Below are 18,980 nucleotides of genomic sequence, written 5' to 3' on the forward strand. Positions count from 1 at the left end.
ATTTAGAACTATAGACGTGTATTATTTTGTTTATAGTGGATGCTATGTCTGGAGGTAAGTGGAGTATTTTAATATACTTTTTAGACTTTTTTAAAGAAAAGTAAAAAAGTCTACTTTGCTCAGCAAAGATATTTTGTTTAATAAATAGTTCAAAATGTATATAAATATTCCCCAAAAAATCATCTGCAGCCAAATGCATCCTTAGCGGAATTTTTCATTTTAAAGAAATATAACATGCTGGAGAATTTGTACATAATAAGACTTTCATGTTATATGGTCAGTTAATAAAGTAAGAACAAAATATGAAGCGTCTGATCCAGCAAATTTACAGTTTTTTTACACAAGAGCCGCCGTTTTTTGTTATTTTTTTTGCTTTCTTCTTCTTTTTCTTAATCTTTAAGTCCTTTTACTTTTATAATCCTGTTTTTGCTTCGTTACTTTTATATTTTTTAATAATTTTGGTCGTGTAAGCCAAAAATTTTAATTTTTTAAAAATGAAATGCATAAACAAAACTTCATGTTAAGAAGCCACACATTGGTAGGTAATAATTATAATCAATCGGATTCATTTACAAAACAATTAAGATATATTAAGAGTTGACCTACCTATTTTTGGCTTCTTAATATAAAGTATTTTTTATGCATTTTATTTTTTAAAAAAGGGAAAATTTTTGGACTTACACGACCAAAATTATTAAAAAATATAAAAATAAGAAAGCAAAAGATCTATACATAAAGGTACAATGACTTAAAGATTAAAAAAGAAGAAGAAGAAAGCAAAAAAATAACAAAAAACTGCGGTTCTTGTGTAAAAAAAACTGTAAATTTTCTGGATCAACTGCTTCATATTTTGTTCTTACTTTATTGACTGACCATAACATTAAAGTCTCTTAATATAGAAATTCTCCAGCATGTTACAGTTTTTTAAAATGAAGAATTCCGCTAAGTTTGCAACTTGTTGCAGATGATTTCTTGAGGAATATTTATATACATATTGAATTATTTATTAAGCAGAAAATCTTTGCTGGCAAAAGCTGAGTTTTTACTTTTCCCATTTTAAAACTTGGTAAATAGAAAACGATTGAAGATTCTTGACATCATTTTGTAAATATGTTGTAAATAAAGTTATGTTAGGAACAAGAATCTAAAAAGTATATTGAAATACTCCACTTACCTCAAGAAATAGCATCCACTATAAAATAACAAAATAATACACGTCTATAGTTTTAAACGAAAACCTAAGAATGCCTCAATTGTATGACTCACTTTAATTTTATTCAGTCCGTTTTCGTTCAATCCCAACTTCACACTAATATAAATATGTGATATGCTTGTATTGTTTTACCCTCAGCGGCCGTTTATGATTCTCCGAAACCTACAGAGCAAGATTCATATAAAATTTCTCGGAGTATATAAAGTTAAATTTTTGCATTTTGGCCAGGTTTTCGGCAAAATTCACCACTGTGCGCCGCGCGCCGGCAAGAACAACTAGACATTTTTAAAATGTTTATAGGCCCCAGGTCGACTCTGCCTGAATAAAATGAATACCTTGGGTAAAACCAGGGGTAATAATAGGCGGTTGAAGCGTAGCACTGGCCCTGTTACCTTCCTTGTATACCGTAGACTACCCTGCTATACTCCCAAAGCCACGTGAGCGGTATAAAACGGGAGACTATTTAAAAAAAAATTCGACCCGAGCAGATATTATTTCAGATTTTTTAGGTCATTCTAAACAAAAAAGGTCTTTTGTAATTTTTCTCTAAAGTTGACCTTTTCAAGGCTCAATCGATGACGATTTTCAAGGCTCAAAAACATAAGTATAAAATATCATTTTTGAAATTACAAAGTGCCTAAATTCAAGTTCAAACCTTATTCTATCAGTTCTTGATAAGTCTTTTGGACTTATTTTCATTCTGAAACATTGTTTTTTAGTTGTTAATGCCCGTCTCCCCATAAGAAACCTTCCTCATTAATAATTAAAAAAATGTGTTTTAGAATAAAACATTGCTAAAATTCTCATCGAGACCTGATAGAAAAAGGTTTGAACTTGAATTTATGTAGGTACTTGATAATTACAAAAATGATATTTTTTACTGGTCATCTTTCGTTATTGTTTCAGTTTTAAATTGTTTATAACTCGAAGACGATCAACTTTAGAGAAAAATTTTGTCATTTTTTAATTATTAATTAATTATAGTTAGAACAAGATTAGATCGAGCAACCTTTGTTTTTTGTAATTATTAACATGCTAAATTATATATTATTATCCAATAATTTTTATTCAAAAAACAGATCGGTGCAAATCGACCTTATATCGGATCCTCCTACTATCGGTCCGGGTGGGTTGTGATTGCGCGCAGCGGTCAAATACCTCCTGCGGTTCTCTCACTCTATTACCCGCAAGTTAGGTTTGGACCGAAGGGTTAGGTCTTCCTCCTTTCTGACTTTTAATGGGAATAGGGGACATGTGATAGCTCATTTGAAAGGATCCAATTCTCTATTCAATAATATAAACATTAACATAATTACTTATACAGGGTGTCCAAAAAATTTTTTTTTATTAAATCAATTGAGACAAAAAGAAGAATGAATGTAATTTATTTAATTCCAAATACGTTTTACTGTTGTCAGAAAACAGGAAAAACATGTTTATTTGACAAATAAATACTGTTTTTCGCTTAAACTCAATGTTAAAGCTGCCACCCATCTGCGTCTTGGCAGTTTGAACATTTCGTTTAAACGAAGATCAATAATATTTATTTTACAAATAAATTTTTTTTCTGTGTTCTGACAGCAGTAAAATGTATTTTTTGTGTCAATTAATTTAATTAAACAATTTTTTAATGCCCTGTATAAATATTATCATTAATGTCTACTTTAGTGAATAGAGAAATTAATAACCTTTCAAATGAGCTATCGCATGACCCCTATTCTCATTTAAAAAAAATCATCAACTACGCCATCACGCCCAGATTGATGACGTCACTAGTAGTATGATATACACTCACCGGCCCAATTTTTGCCACCCAAAATTTTTGACTAAGTTTGACAATCTATAACTTTCTTATTTTTGTACTCCGATTTCAAGATTCTTGCATCAGTTTTGCAAATTTGGCGCCCCTTAAGTCATTTTGGATCATGTCATATTTTATATATGATATTTTTTGGACGGCAGGTAGGCATGTAAATGCTTGAAATAAAACAAAAAACTGAACTCTAGAAGTAATATTTATAGTTCATTCACCCACGGTCAAATATTGCAAAACCTCCGAATTTTAAAGAACCGCTTGGATTGATTTATCTAACATGTCAAAGAAAAAAATGCTATTGTGCTGATGTGTGCTTTTGCCCTAGATGTGAGTTTCGCCCCTTCTGGGGGGCGAAAAAACATTTTTCAATAAAAAAACAGGTTTTTAGACGGTTTTTCGCAAATAACTCAAAAAGTAAGTATTTTATCGAAAATATAGCTCATATATTCTTAGCAAAAATATAGCTCATGAAAAAGTGAAAAAATGGTGTATATATGAAGTCTGTAGACCCAATAGAAGCCGAGTTGCAGCTAATGAAAATTAGGTTCTTATTCGTCAAATTCCATATCGAATATTTCAACGTTAAAATAACCAAAAAATCAAGCACTTATCGGGGAAAATAATAATATCAATAAACTTTATTTTCATTTTTTTTTTAAGTTTCTAACGTCAAAACTAAGTAATAAGTACCTAAGTTACGCTCAAAATAGTGTTGGTCCCTTTTTTTGGTAAAAATATCGTGAAAATCCCCCCTAATTAGAATTCCAAATGAAATTAATCGTTACCGCTTTACCACAAGTTAATTTACTTATGTAGTGCTTATATGATCTGGAAGTTTTATAGGTTAAAAGGGCTTGAACGCGCCACTAATCACAAGTGTATGCAAATTTTGAACAGCCATATCTCAACAAATTTTTGTCTTACAGGAAAACAAAAAATCTAAAATATTCAGAAAAGCAAATCCTACATTTTTTTACTGCTTGAAATTTTTGGTATCACTAACGATTTTTAAGTTATCTTAAAAAAAAAATTTGTTTTATAAAAAAACAGATGATACTTACAGATTATAAAATATAAACAATACATATATAGAGTGTCCCAAAAGTAGTGGAACGGTCGAATATTTCGCGAACTAAACATCAGATCGAAAAACTGAAAAATACGTGTTCAATCATTTTCAAAAATCTATCCAATGACACCAAACACCAACCCCCACTACACCCCCTGGAGGTGGGGTGGGGGGTAACTTTAAAATCTTAAATGGAAACCCCCAGTTTTTCTTGCAAAAATTTGGATTCGCTACGTAAAAGTAGGCAACTTTTATTTAAGACGTTTTTTCGAACTGTGGATAGATGGCGCTATAATTGGGAAAAACGATTTATCCTGATACCATAGGTAAATTATAGAAACGGTCTAATATCTCACGAAATACACTTCCAAATGAGAAACCAAAAAACAGATTTTTAATCTTTTTTGAAAACCTATCGAATAACACCAAACATGACCCTCCAACCCACCCCCTGGATGTGGGGTGGGGGTAACTTTAAAATCTTAAATAGTTAAAATCTTAAATTCTTAAATCCCACTTTTTATTGCAGATTCGGATTCGTCATAAAAAATTAAGCAATATTTATTCGAAACATTTTTTAAAATTTCTGATAGATGGCGCTAATAAATCGAATTTTTCCAATTAAGGCGCCATCTATTAACAATTCTAAAAAATGTTTCGAATAAATGTTACTTAATTTTTCATGACGGATCCGAATCTGTAATAAAAAGTGGATGTTGCTATTTAAGATTTTAAAGTTACCCCCCACCCCACATTCAGGGGGTGGGTTGGAGGGTCATGTTTCGTGTTATTCGATAGGTTTTCGAAAAAGATTAAAAATCTGTTTTTTAGTTTCTCATTTGGAAGTGTATTTCGTGAGATATTAGACCGTTTCTATAATTTACCTATGGTATCAGGATAAATCGTTTTTCCCAATTATAGCGCCATCTATCCACAATTCGAAAAAATGTCTTGAATAAAAGTTGCTTACTTTTATGTAACAAATTAAAATCTGCAAGAAAAACTGGGGGTTTCCATTTGAGATTTTAAAGTTACCCCCCACCCCACCTCCAGGGGGTGTAGTGGGGATTGGTGTTTGGTGTCATTGGATAGATTTTTGAAAATGATTGAACACGTATTTTTCAGTTTTTCGATCCGATGTTTAGTTCGCGAAATATTCGACCGTTCCACTACTTTTGGGACACCCTGTATAAAGTAAATGTTAAAGGGGTGCCAATTATTTCATTTGCGATGCCAATTATTATTAGAGAGTGAGTTTTACAATTTTTTTATCAAAAAATACGGGGCCTTTATTTTGAGCGTAATTTAATTACTTTTGATGCTAGAAATTTTTCTAAAAACAAATTTGCTTTTTTTAACACTTTAAAAAAGTTGTAATGAGTTTTCCCCTAAAAGTGCTTAATTTTTTGGTTATTTCACGTTAAACTATTCGATTTGGAATTTGACGAATAAGGACCTAGCTAGTTTTTATTAGATACAAATCTGGGTTTACAGACTTCATAAATATACTCCATTTTGTGAACTAGCTCTATAGAACCAAAGTTGCTTAGGAAGTCAGTTTATAAAATTCCGGACATATTTTGAACGTATGTTTTTCACCCCCCGAGAAGGGGTGAAACTCGCCCCAGGGAAAAAAGCAGAGATTGGCACAATACACTTTTTTTCTTTGACGTGCTAGCTATGTGAAATATGTGTGTACCAAATTTCATGACAATACAAGCGGTCCTTTAAAATTCACATCAAAAACCGTGAGTAAATGGACTATTATTAGTGTACTAAAATATCAAAATGAAACAAACAGAATAAAATCATAATAAAATAAATTAAAATGCCTGACTTCTGACATTTCTCGCACATAGGAATAGGCAGTAACTGGATTATGTACTAATAAAATTTCGTGTGGATGTATAAGTTCTTCTTCTTTAGGTGTCGATGCCGTGTCCGTATTCAGACGTTGGTCGTCATCATGTTTACATACAAGTCCCTAAAACCTTTGTCTATCGTCTGCTGCGCGAAATAATTTTTCTACTGTGGTTCCACACCATTGTCTAATATTACGCAACCATGAAAGTTTCTTTCGACCAATCCTTCTCTATCCCTCCACTTTTCCTTGTATTATAAGGAGAAGTAGATGGTATTTAGGTCCTCTAATTATATGGTCAAAGTATTCTGTTTTTTTCTTCTTCTTTTCATATTTATATCTAATCCTATTTAATTTCTTAACTTTTATTTTAAAATAAATTTTTGTTTTTTTCCAAATTTTTTTGCAATTTTTTACCCCGGGTTTTGACGCCCCTAAAGGTTGGCGCCCGTGTGAATTGCACACTTTGCACATATGGTAGCGGGGCCCTGATTATACGGGGGTGAATGGAAGCGTTGTATTTTCTCCTAACTCTAAAAAATTCTGTGGAAAAAGTGGAGGGCTGATTTTGTTTCATACTCCTTTTGTATTATCCTGGAGGTATCACTAAAGTTTTGTTGTTTGAATTATCCGAATATCTCTTTTCTTGTAAGAGCTTTAAATAAAAATACTGCTTTGAAGGTTTTTTTTTTAATTAAAAATATCAAACGCACTAAAATTAACAAATCAAAATTAACAACAAAACAATTCAATAGCGGGTATGTCCACTTCTTGCAGCAACGACTACTCGCAATCTGTTTGGCATAGAATAAAGATGTGTTATCGGGTTATCCTTGCCTGGGGAATAGCTCGATATTCCTCTACCCTTTCCTCTGCCCTTTGGCCTAGGTCTGGGCCTAGGCCAAACTACTTTATCCTGAAGTGTGTGTATTTATATCAGAATAAACTAGTTTGGTCTAGGACAAACTAGTTTGGCCTACGCGTGGTAGGACAAACTAAACTTATGTGCATAGAAATCGGCCCACTTAAAGATTTGATCATTTTTGATGTCTCATATTTCCTAAACCTGTTGGCCGATTTAAGTGATTTTTTGAACATGTTATAGCCTGATTCTTTAACAATACCACTGTAATACTATTTTTGCTAAACAGGTAAATTTTCATTGTATAACGGGTGTACCAATCAAACTCTGTTTTTTTTTCAAAGTTCGCATCACCCTGTGAAATATTCTAGCATTTAAAAAATACTGAAATTAAAACCCAACTATAGCTTCAGGTTTTCTTAACATTCTGTGTTTTGATTCATTCGTTTATGTTGGATAATAAAAAGTTAGGTACTTTAACAACTAGACATGTTCTTCATTAATACACGGTGTTTCTGAATAAGTGCGACAAACTTTAAGGGGTATTTCTGCATGAAAAAATAATGACAGTTGGCTTTTTAAACGTATGTCCGCAAATTTTTCGTTTCCGAGATACGGGATGTTGAATATTTTCTTACAAACTGACGATTTATTTATTGCTTTAAAACCAGTTGAGATATGCAAATGAAATTTGGTAGGTTATAAGAGATAGTTATTGCGGATTTTTTGACATAAAAATGAGAGTTTTATATTCACCAATATCGTGCATACCGGTAATATGATCGGTCGTATTAAACGTATGCCCGCTAATGGTAAATATTAAATTCTTAATTGTATGTCAAAAAATGTGCAATAACTACGTCTTAAAACCCACCAAATTTCATTGGCATATCTCAATCGGATTTAAAGCAATACAATAAATTGTCAGTTTGTAAGAAAAAATTCAACATCCCGTATCTCGGAAACGAAACATTTGCGGACATACGTTTATAAAGCCAACTGTCATTACTTTTTCATGCAGAATTACCACTTAAAGTTTGTCGCACTTATGTAGAAACACCGTGTATTGATGAAGAACATGTCTAGTTGTTAAAGTACCTAACTTTTTTATTATTCAACATAAACGAATGAATTACAAAACAGAATGTTAAGAAAGCCTGAGGCTATAGTTGCGTTTTAATTTCAGTATTTTATAAATGCTAGAATATTCCACAGGGTGATGGGAAATTTGAGAATAAAACACAGTTTGATTGGTACACCCGGTATACAATAAAAACTTACCTGTTTAGTAACAATATTATTACAGTGGTATTGCTAAAGAATCAGGCTATAACATTTTCAAAAAATCACTTAAATCGGTCAACAGGTTTAGGAAATATGAGACATCAAAAATGATCAAATTTTTAAGTGGGACGATTTCTATGCACGTAAGTTTAGTTTGGCCTAGGCCATACCCACATAACAATTTCATGTTCTTAGTATATTCATAGAACATACTTTTCAGAAAAAGTATATGCTGAGAATTTGCGTAATTACCATTGGGAATGTGCAGAGCAGATGCTGAGTATATACTACATTACAGTACTTAAACGTTCTATGTATATACTTAGAATGTACTACCGCACTTCTTTTCAGTATATACCAAGAATATCCGTTTTAGAACATTCTAAGGAGGTGCTGTAAACCTTCTATTTATATACTTAGAATGTACTAAGGCACATCTTTTTAGTATATAGGAAGAATGTACTTTTTAGTATATGGGAAGAATATTCCAAGGAAGTGCTATATATTGCTCAGAAGTATGTTTTCAGCATCACCGAATCTCATCCTAGGTTCTACTTTCTACTAAATTTACATATTACATATGGGGATGCAGTTTGTACATTCTACAATATTACTTAAAAAATAAATATGAAATATATAAATTTTAGTTAGTTATATAAATATTATATAGGTAAGTAGGTATATATATATTTAGTTTATTTGCATATAAAAATAAAAATGCTGAATATATAAATACCTATAATGCCGGTTTTCCACTGAACGGACAAAACAAAAACAAAACACAAACTCGTGTCGAATAAAACAAAACTGCAACTTTTTGGAAACTTTTTGAAGACTGGCGTGTTTTGCGACAGTTGCAGTTTTGTTTATCGTGTCCCGTTCGGTAGCGGTAAACATCAAAAGATTTCGACATGTTTTGAAACTGTAGCCTGTTTTAGTCTGTTTAGTGGAAACAGTCGTGTTTTGTTCTCTTGTTTTTATACTTGTAGCCAACAAGGTTAATAATATAATAATAATATAATATTAATATAACCAGCCAGGTTATCAATATTTGTTGAATTGAACCAAATTGTAGGCAAGTAAATAATGTATTTTTTTATATAAATACTATTTACATAAAATAAATGTATATGAATACAGCTGATGTTTCTTATCAAAGAAATAAAGGTAAAATGAATATTTACTTCATCTTATCAGAACCATCCTATAGATTATTGTAACAAGTTAATTTTATTTTATAGCAAAATTAGTTTTAAGTGAAATCTATTTACCATTTATGTAGCCTGTTGTTTTTGTAAGATATTTTTATAAATTATAAATTGTTTTGATCTCATGTACAAAATGTTCAAAAAAGCAAGATGGGTAAATATTGAATTTTGTACATGATATAGTGACCCATATGATCAGATGTAAACAAACTTTTTCCTTTTTTTAGATAGTAATTAATTGAATAGTTCGTTAATAATATTACCATGGTTATTAAATAAATAATATACATTATTCATTGGTTATTTCAGATCATGTCTGAAGGTGGTAAAAAGGAGTGGACTACTGAAGAAATTTGTACCCTCATAGATGCCTTGAGGGAACATAGAAATTTGTGGTACCCAAGGGATGCCAACTATAAAAATAGGATTGCAAAAGTGGATTCACATAAACAAATTGCCCAATTGTTTGACACCAATTACCTGGAAATAGCCAGAAAAATAAAAAACATAACGTCACAATACCTACGTGAAAGAAGAAACTATAAAAAAATAAAAAAATCTGGCGCGGGTCAGAATTTTATACCCAGGTGGTTTGGTTATAACGCAATGAGTTTTATGCATGATAAAAATAAACCAAGAAAAGGCGTTCAAATCGGTGGAGAATATGAGGTAAGCTTTTTGTTTATTGTTTACTTACATTTTAAGGGATTTAGGTATTCACAAAAAAAAAAGAAAATAAATAAATAATTACAAATTGCTAACATAATCCCCTTTATTTACGCATATTTTAATTGCCAGGGTACTTGTCCTTGGTCTGAAATAAAATATTCACAATATTCATTTCTTATATTTTGTGCTTCTTGCAAAGATTTCCTAGCCACAGGTTTTAGAGGTAACATTGATGCAGTTGGTTGTGATTCATTCCTCCACGATCCATTTCTAATAGTTCCCGAATCTATATCTTCTACGTCAAATGACCCCGGTGGTGTATAAGTATTTTTTGATTCGGTATTTCGGCGCAGGTAATTATGTAATAAAACACAAGTTTGCACAATTTTTTCTACTTTTGGTGGTTCTAGTAGTATAGGTTTTCTGAAAATACGGAACACAGAGGCCAATATACCAAACACATTTTCGACCACTCTTCTTGCTCGGCTCAGACGGTAGTTAAATATGCGTTGCATAGATCCGCGATCCTGGTGTCCGGAGAACGGTTTCAATATATTTGGTGATAAGGGAAAAGCATCGTCGGCTACAAAAACATACGGTACACGTTTCTCTCTTTCTGGAAGGGATGCGTTTTCGGGTAAGTTAAGCATTTCTTTGCTCAAAGATTTGGCAAAGCCGGTATTTTTAAAAACTCCCCCATCTGATATACGCCCTTGGCAACCAATGTACACGTAGGTGAAATTGTAGTTTGCATCGACTACAGCAAAGAGAACTATGCTAAATGTGCCTTTATAATTAAAAAATTCACTTCCACTATATTTGGGTGATTGCATGACAACGTGCTTCCCATCCATGCTTCCCACGCACATTGGGAAGTTCCATCTAGTGTTATAATCATTCGCCAACTTTTGCCACTGTGCTGAGTTGGTGGGCACCTAAAATAAAAAGAATAATTTGTTTATAATTTTGGCATTAACATAACGAACATAATTTGAGCAATGTTTATACAGATTAGCATAAAATTATAAAAGTTTTTTGTTTTCAGGAAAGTGAATCTTCAGATGACGACCCTCAAACGGAGACCCAAAATTCTGTTGACATCCATGACCTCGAGGATGAACCTGAAAGATCTAAAGTTGAAAACTCTGCTACACCATTGGAAACTGACAAGTTTTGTATGCAAAATGCTTCAACCTCAAATGCACCTGAAAATGAGTTTACATCAAAAAACCAACCCAAAAAGAAAACCAATAGAAATGTGGAGAAAGACAATGAAAGTGAAAGCACACAAGTATTTAATATGATGAAATCAGTATATGAAAAAAAAGAGCGTGATGAATATGACGTATTTGGAGAGATGGTAGCTAATAATATTAGAAGCTTAAAAACTGAATACTCAAGGATTACTGTGCAACAGCAGATTACAAATATATTGTTTGATGCTCGCAGGTCCCACCTTCCACAAAGCAGTTGCACCCCAATGCCTTCACCTTCCACACCGTCATGGGCTGTCATATCTGACAATTCATCAGCAAGTGCAATGTCAGGACAGAAAGTTCAAGTAATTACTTTAAGCGAGACAAATGATTTCAACCCAATACAAGGAGAGACAAGTATTTTAAAAGAAGCTTTTTCATCAGTTTTTCAGGACATTAATTAAAAAAATATGTATTAAAAGTAAGTTAAAATGTATTAATTTCGTTTTTCTTCTTAATAATCAGAAATAAATAAAATATATAGTATTTTTAATTGCTTACCTTTATGTAATCATTAAGAACTTCATTTAGGGCATCACACACTTCTGGTATAATTCGTGATATGGAGGGAACAGATATTTTACATAAGTACATTAAGCTTTGATAACTGTCCCCACTTGCAAGGAACCTCAGTGTTACTGCTAATCGATCTTTAATAGAAATTGAATCTCTGAAGTTTGTATTTAACTTGGCAATTTTTCCTCCAATTAATGTAATTAGTTCTTCAAAATCAGAGGAAGACATTCTCACAAAATTATGAAAAGATGAGCGCAGTTCCCCATGCAACCCAAAGTCATCATTTTGGATGTCGTTCATCAATTGTGCAGCACCATCGTTCACTCTTCTAGATAAAAGTGATCGAACCCAATATCTGTGTTTGCGTTTTCTTCTTCTCCTAAAAAACAATACTGTTTTATCATTTATGAATTATATTTACTAAAAAATATATATGTACCCTTTAAAGTGATTATTTGGCTAGTAAACAGCTAGTACACCGAACATAATTATATTTACTTACTTTTTTTCCAATGACTTCAATATTAACCATCCACAACTAAGAATAAAAAAATCTTCTTGAGAAAAAAACATTGTTTTAATTAAAGAAAAACTGCTTTGACTTCCTCGCGACAACAAATGTTGTTGTCGACACGAGTTTGTGTTTTGTTTTTGTTTTCCGGTGGAAAAGGACCGAAAACAAAAACAAAACTCGAACAAAATGAAGTCCGCTAAATGGAAACAAGAGTTTTGGGATTGTTTCAGTTTTGTTTTTGTTTTTTTTCGTTCAAAAAGTTTCTGTTTGTGTTTCTAAAAACTGTCTCTCTGGTGGAAAACCGGCATAATACCCAAATATATTTTATGTAAAATATGTATGTAAATAACTAAAATTTATATTTTGTTTATATGTACCTATATACATACTTACTATTTAAGTAATATTGAAGTACCAAAATGAATTTTTTATTTGTAAGTTGACCGCAAACAAAATAAAAAGTTTAATTATGCATGTTCCTATTCCTTGTAGAAATACTGGGTCTTCCTCATAACACAGTACAGACCAAAATACACATCCCACAGTCCCGAGTCCCGCATAGACAGTGATAGTGTTGACTGTAGATACAAATGCCAAATGCCTAACTGTTTTTCATATTTTGTATTTTGCCTTTGTTCCCAACCCCTTACCCCTTATGCAGGTATGCAGCGGTCGTTTCCTCATTGTTTGTGGGTTTTGGCTCAGCTTTGTCAATTCCATGTAAAAATAAAATTCTAAGAATACTCATGATAAACTTATTAAATCAAAATAATTTCAATGATGAAAGCGAAACTAGAATTTCTCCTTTTTCGTTAATACAATTAATTTTTAAACATTTTTACCATACAATTAAAAACAATTTTAAATAATGAATTCGGTAGTTCAATAGTACTGCCTACATAAATTTTTAAATTTTATTAATTATTCATAACGAAGTTTATAATCTATAGGCTAACATTATTCTTCTTATCCATACACATATTCCTTTAAGATATTTTAAAAGTACTTATAAGTATGTGTCAAGTATATACTTTTATGGAATATTCGATAAAGGTATATTCTAAGAATAAACTTTTTTGAATATTCCGAGATACTACTTACACGAATGTACTCAGTATATTCGGTACGAGAATATTCCTTAAAGTATATGCAAAGAACATGAAATTTAGAATGTTTTTTATGGTACATGCTACGCTTGTACTACGCATATACTAAAAAGAATATACTCCGACGAGTGTTGGTAGTATATGCTTTGAACATGATGCGAACATCATTGTTATGTGGGTACTAGTTTATCCTAACGCGCTTAGGACAAACTAGTTTGTCCTGAAATCGGGTTTGGCCGGTAATAATACTATCTTTAATTTGAATCATAATTTTAGGTGAAAATAACGTTTATGTTGGCGTTTTGATTTTCACTTCGGTAAGAGGTACCTATTCTGAGAACAAAGTCAAAATACACATATGTTTAACTAAAATTGTGATTAATTCCTATTAAAGATAGTAAATTATGTTAATATTTATTTTAAATTCACAGATTTCACAAATATATCGTCTGGGATCCATGTGCGACAAGATATCGAACACATCATTTCCACAGATTAAATATATCACAACCTCCGTCATTAAAAAAAGTGGACTTTCCCATCGGACTGGTGCATTTCGTGAAAGTCTAGAAACGTATCGAAATCTTTTGGATCAGTTCCATGACAGTTTAATTTACGATAGTAGAAATATAGTCAAAAATAAATAACTCAACAATATTTTTTGGCAGAGCCGATAATATTATACCTATCTATAGTTATATGCTAAGTTAGAATTATATAAATCCAATTTTATAACTTATATTAAGTATCGGCCTACCTCGCAAAAGATGGAGTGACAACCTTCCATAGAGGTATCAATCCGCCAATGAACAAGCAGAATTGCTTATAAAGAGGAAGAAGAAGAAGAAGAATTTTATTCGCAAAATTAAATTCCAACAGAGGGCGCTCAAAATTTCAAAGATGGACGACAACTCTAGGAAAACAATTCATTTTGTTATTTGAATTCACAGTTCTACAACGTTAAATTAAAATCATTTACAGGAGTGTTTTGCCAAAGTAACCACTAAGTTTTGCAACTTAGACATCTTATAAGTTAAAGACGACTCAAAATTATGTTTAATCTGTATGCATTCATTAAAATTTTCTGCTAACTACTAATTTGTTTTTACCTTTTTTTCATAAAAAAATCTGTCCCCCCGATAATCACACAGCGTTCTAAAAATTATTAATCTATCTTAGGATTTCTAATTTTATTTTTAATTTAATTAATAGGTGCACTACAGTTTATTTTACACCAACAAATAACAATTTTTAATTAAATAAAAACTGGAAACTTGGAAACTAAGTAGGTGAATTTATTTTATAATAATTGTGTTCTGGAAATTACGAAGTGGTCGGGATATTTTGCATAACAATGTACCGGGTGTCCCAATAAGAATGGCTCTCGGCCATATCTCAGGAACCGTTTATAGTAGAGCTTTGAAATAAAAAAATTTATAACAAAAGTTGCCTCAGGAAAAGCCTGGAAATTATTTTCATAATTGTGGGACCACCGCTAGAGGGCGTAATTGAATATCAAAAATTAAAAAATCTAAATTTTACAAAATTTTCCTGATGAAGGGGCACTGGAAATCCGATCGTCGTATTCTTCATAAAATTCTACGCATATTTGATTTGACAAGTTTAGGTCTACCTTTGGAAATAAGAGGTGGGGGTGAGTGGGAACCTTGTTATGAAAAACTGGCTGTGAGTCCGGTTCTGCTTAATCAAATTTTGCAAACTTGGTCTTGTTGAAGACAGATCTTTTTCGTCAATGTAAAAGTTATGATTTCGAACCAACTTACTGAGTAGTATGCCAGCTAGAAGGCGTTATTTAATTTTTTTCAGAAATCTAGTGTTCCTTGGAAAATATTAAATACAAACATGCATTTTTAATACCATATTACAAAATTAGACAAAATTAGCAACAGAATAGCGAAAACCGCATGTTCATACCTTTTTTCTATATCGAGATATCTTACAAAACGTGTAAATTTAAAAACATAACTTTTACTGTCACCGGTAAACGAAATAATTCATTAAAAGTAGTGTGCTATGGAAACAACAAAGAAACATTTTCCAGCTGTCAACGTATATTAGGTCTTTTCAACGCTTCTCATTTGTTTCGAGCCTCGCTTCGTTCATATCTCGTATATTAATATTATACACGGATTATACGGCATATGACAGAGGCTCGAAACAAATGAGAAGCGTTGAGAAGCCCTATTACAAAGAAATAAAAACAACTATTTAGCGATGACATAAGCGTTCAAATTTTTGCCCATCATTTTCGTTGCAAACATTTACTCTTTCAAGAGTAGATTGAACAGCAGTCTCAATTTCTGCTCTCGATATGCTTTGAATGGCGTTTAGTATTCTCTGGATAATGTATTCTAGAGTAGTGTATGATGGGCAACACTTTGAATATTTAGGTCGTCACTAAGTAGTTCTTTTTGTTCTGTGTTATATTTAATTTTTATAGTATTGTTTCTCTTTATATTGTTGTTTTAATTAATTATATTTTTATACGTTGACATCTGGAAAATGTTATTTTGTTATTTTCCACAGCACACTACTTTTCATTAACTTAGTTTACCGGTGATAGTAACAGTTATGTATAAAATTTACACGTTTCTCGAGATATCTTGAGATAGACAAAAGGTATCGACATGCGGTTTTCGCTATTCTATTGCTAATTTAATTTAGTTTTATAAAGTATGATTAAAAATGCATACTTGTATTTAATATTTTCCAAAGAAAACTTGATTTCTGAAAAAAATTAAATAACGCCTCCCAGCTGGCTTATTACTTATTAGGATGGTTCAAAATTATCACGCTTACATTGAAGAAAAAGATCTGTCTTCAACAAGACCCAGTTTTTAAAATTTGATTTAGCAGAACCGGACTTACAGCCATTTTTTCATAACAAGGTTCCCACTCACCCCCACCTCTTATTTGCAAAGGTAGAGTTAAACTTGTTAAATCAAATATGCGCAGAATTTGATGAAGAATACAATAATCGGATTTCCAGTGCCCCTTCATTTGGAAAATTTTGTAAAATTTAGATTTTTTTATTTTTGATATTTAATTACGCCCTCTAGCGGTGGACCCACAATTATGAAAATAATTTCCAGGCTTTTCCTGAGGCAACTTTTGTTATAAAATTTTTTATTTCAAAGCGCTACTATAAACCGTTCCTGAAATATGGCCGAGAGCCATTCTTATTGGGACACCCGGTACATTCTATGTACAGAATATATACTACATTTTATTTATTTATTTAATTTTGCAATCGCTTAAATATTAAAAAATACTACGTTTAATACAAACGTTAAATTAACAAAATGTGTGATTTGGCATTGGTTAATTTAGGTCATTACGTAGAGCAGGGGTTCCCAACCGGTGGTACCCGTACCACTGGTGGTACGCGGAAAAGTTTCATGTGGTACGCGTCGCGTGGGTGAACCAAACGATTACAATGGGCCTTTGACTGCCGCCGAAGTGCCATTTTTCACCCGTTTCTTCAAACCGAGGTCAGAAGTTTTAATGCTTTTAGCTGAAAAAAATAATGACAGACTCAACACTCTGAATATGGGTCTTCAGAGAGCAAACACCCTTCACAGCCAATGAGGAAATAAACTCCTTCAAGTTAGTTCATTTATGTTCTCAAGTCCAGGGAAAGGTTTTCTCTGCGTTTCTGACCCTGTCATCATTTTTTGACGAAAACGAAATAGCTCGAATAAGAGATGTGGTTGTTGATATAATTTATCACTTGGAATCTCTTCAAGAAAGTTTTAATAAATATTTCTCTGAAGATTATTCCAAACTTGACTTTATCAGAAATTTTTTGGATTAGAAAACATTCATCGATTTCACAGAAGACACTTTTAAAAAGAAATCCTTAATTGACTTCTGGATAAAATAAAACAAGCCAATGAACATATGTATTTTTGATAGCAAATATGTCTCTAAAAAATTGGGTGGCTTCCTTCCATTCCATGCCCCCCTCCCCAAACCTGTGTTTGATAGTACGCCAAAATCTTCAAAATATATCAGGTGGTACGCAGTTGCTCGAAGGTTGGGAACCCCTGACGTAGAGTATAATAGGAATGAATACTGAGGAACACTGCAATAGTTTTTTTAAGTCGAAATTATTGTTAATTACAACATAAACTGACCGCAAATATGTACACAAATTAATGGCAAAGTCAATGTTTTCCTTGAGTTGATGCTTTTCAAATTCGCCACCAGGCGTCGCCCACTTTGCGGTTCCTCGCCAATAACGATTACTATATTGAAAGTACATACATACAGTTGAGTCTAAGAGTCTTCACCCATGCGTTATCATTTAAAGCATACGAAATAAATCGATGATAAGTCGGAAATTGAAATTTACTAAACCCAACAGCAAGTGACAGTAAGTAGCTACTGCTCCTATTACGGGTTAAAATTTGAGTTATCAAATATGTGTTTTATCTCGCCAGGTATTAATGACGCACGGGTAAAGACTCGTGGACTCAACTGTACATAATCGAAAACCTCTTATATCCGTAAGTGTCGAGGTGTACAAGCCCTCTTAATTTTTTTCTACTTTACGCCACTCTTTTCTGTCTCTAGCTAGTTCCTTCGCCTCACTCAATGTCTTCCCTCTTTCGAGAATCTCGTTTATGCTATTGTTCCATGTTTTTCTTGGTCGTCCTCTACGGTTTTTTCCTATTTTTTTTCTCTTCCATTATCTTCTTCACTTGTCTAGTTTCGTTCATTCTGATCATGTGTCCCCACCATTTCAGTTTATTTTCTTCTGCTTTAACCTTTAGTGATTTCGTTCCTAGTTCTTCTCTAATGTCTTCGTGTCTTCTTCTGTTTTTTCTTCTAACACCCAGCACTTTTCTCAAGTATTTCATTTCACTTGCTTGTAGTCGCTTTGTTTGTTTTTCGTCGAGTAGGTACCCAGTTTTCTGCTCCCTTAAGCTAATACAGGTTGGTACACTGTTTGGTATACGATCATTTTTGCTTTTGTTGTTATTTCTTTTCTGTTCAAGAAGTTTTTGTATAGTGCATGATATATTACAGTTGCTGAATTTATTCTGGTACCAATCTCATCTTCTTGTGTCCATTTCTTCTTCTTTATGTGCCGTCTTCTACCGAAGGTTGGCGACCATCAAACGATAGGTTTCTCTGTTTTGTGCCGCATGTATTATGTTCGCAGCTTCTGGCATTTGAAACCATTCTCTCAAGTTTCTCAGCCAGGATTTCTTCTTTCTGCCCAAACCTCTTCTACCTTCAATCTTGCCTTCCACGATAAGATGTAGCAGACTGTACTTATCATTACGGAACACATGGCCCAGGTATGACGCTTTCCTCCTTTTAACAGTTGTTAACAATTCCACCTCTTTACCCATTCGTCTCAATACCTCTGTGTTGGTCACTCTGTCTGTCCAAGGTATTCTCAGTATGCGTCGATACAGCCACATTTCTAGAGCCGCTAACTTCTTTATAGTTGCTGCTGTTAACGTCCACCCTTCTACTCCGTAAGGTAGCGTAGAGAGTACGTAGCATTTCGTGGCACGCCATCGGAGGTTAACGCTTAGGTTGCGGTTGCTTAAGAGCTTTCTCATTTTTATGAA

At 32.6% G+C, this 18,980-nt stretch overlaps 2 protein-coding genes across 2 annotated transcripts; one reads left to right on the forward strand and one right to left on the reverse strand.

Annotated features, from left to right (window-relative positions):
* The first annotated feature begins 8,847 nt into the window (after positions 1-8,847).
* LOC126886363 (uncharacterized) lies at positions 8,848-11,715 on the forward strand. Its single transcript, XM_050653249.1, has 2 exons — positions 8,848-9,982; positions 11,028-11,715. Exons 1-2 carry the CDS (start codon positions 9,626-9,628, stop codon positions 11,640-11,642), a joined length of 972 nt encoding a protein of 323 aa, XP_050509206.1. The 5' UTR covers positions 8,848-9,625; the 3' UTR covers positions 11,643-11,715.
* Positions 10,044-12,574, reverse strand: LOC126886362 (uncharacterized). The gene is made up of 3 exons (XM_050653248.1): positions 12,257-12,574; positions 11,740-12,133; positions 10,044-10,917 (listed from the first exon to the last, which is right to left on the reverse strand). Exons 1-3 carry the CDS (start codon positions 12,325-12,327, stop codon positions 10,090-10,092), a joined length of 1,293 nt encoding a protein of 430 aa, XP_050509205.1. The 5' UTR covers positions 12,328-12,574; the 3' UTR covers positions 10,044-10,089.
* Positions 12,575-18,980: the final 6,406 nt, after the last annotated feature.

This window comes from Diabrotica virgifera, chromosome 6, assembly GCF_917563875.1.
Source record: "Diabrotica virgifera virgifera chromosome 6, PGI_DIABVI_V3a".
NCBI lineage: Eukaryota > Metazoa > Arthropoda > Insecta > Coleoptera > Chrysomelidae > Diabrotica > Diabrotica virgifera.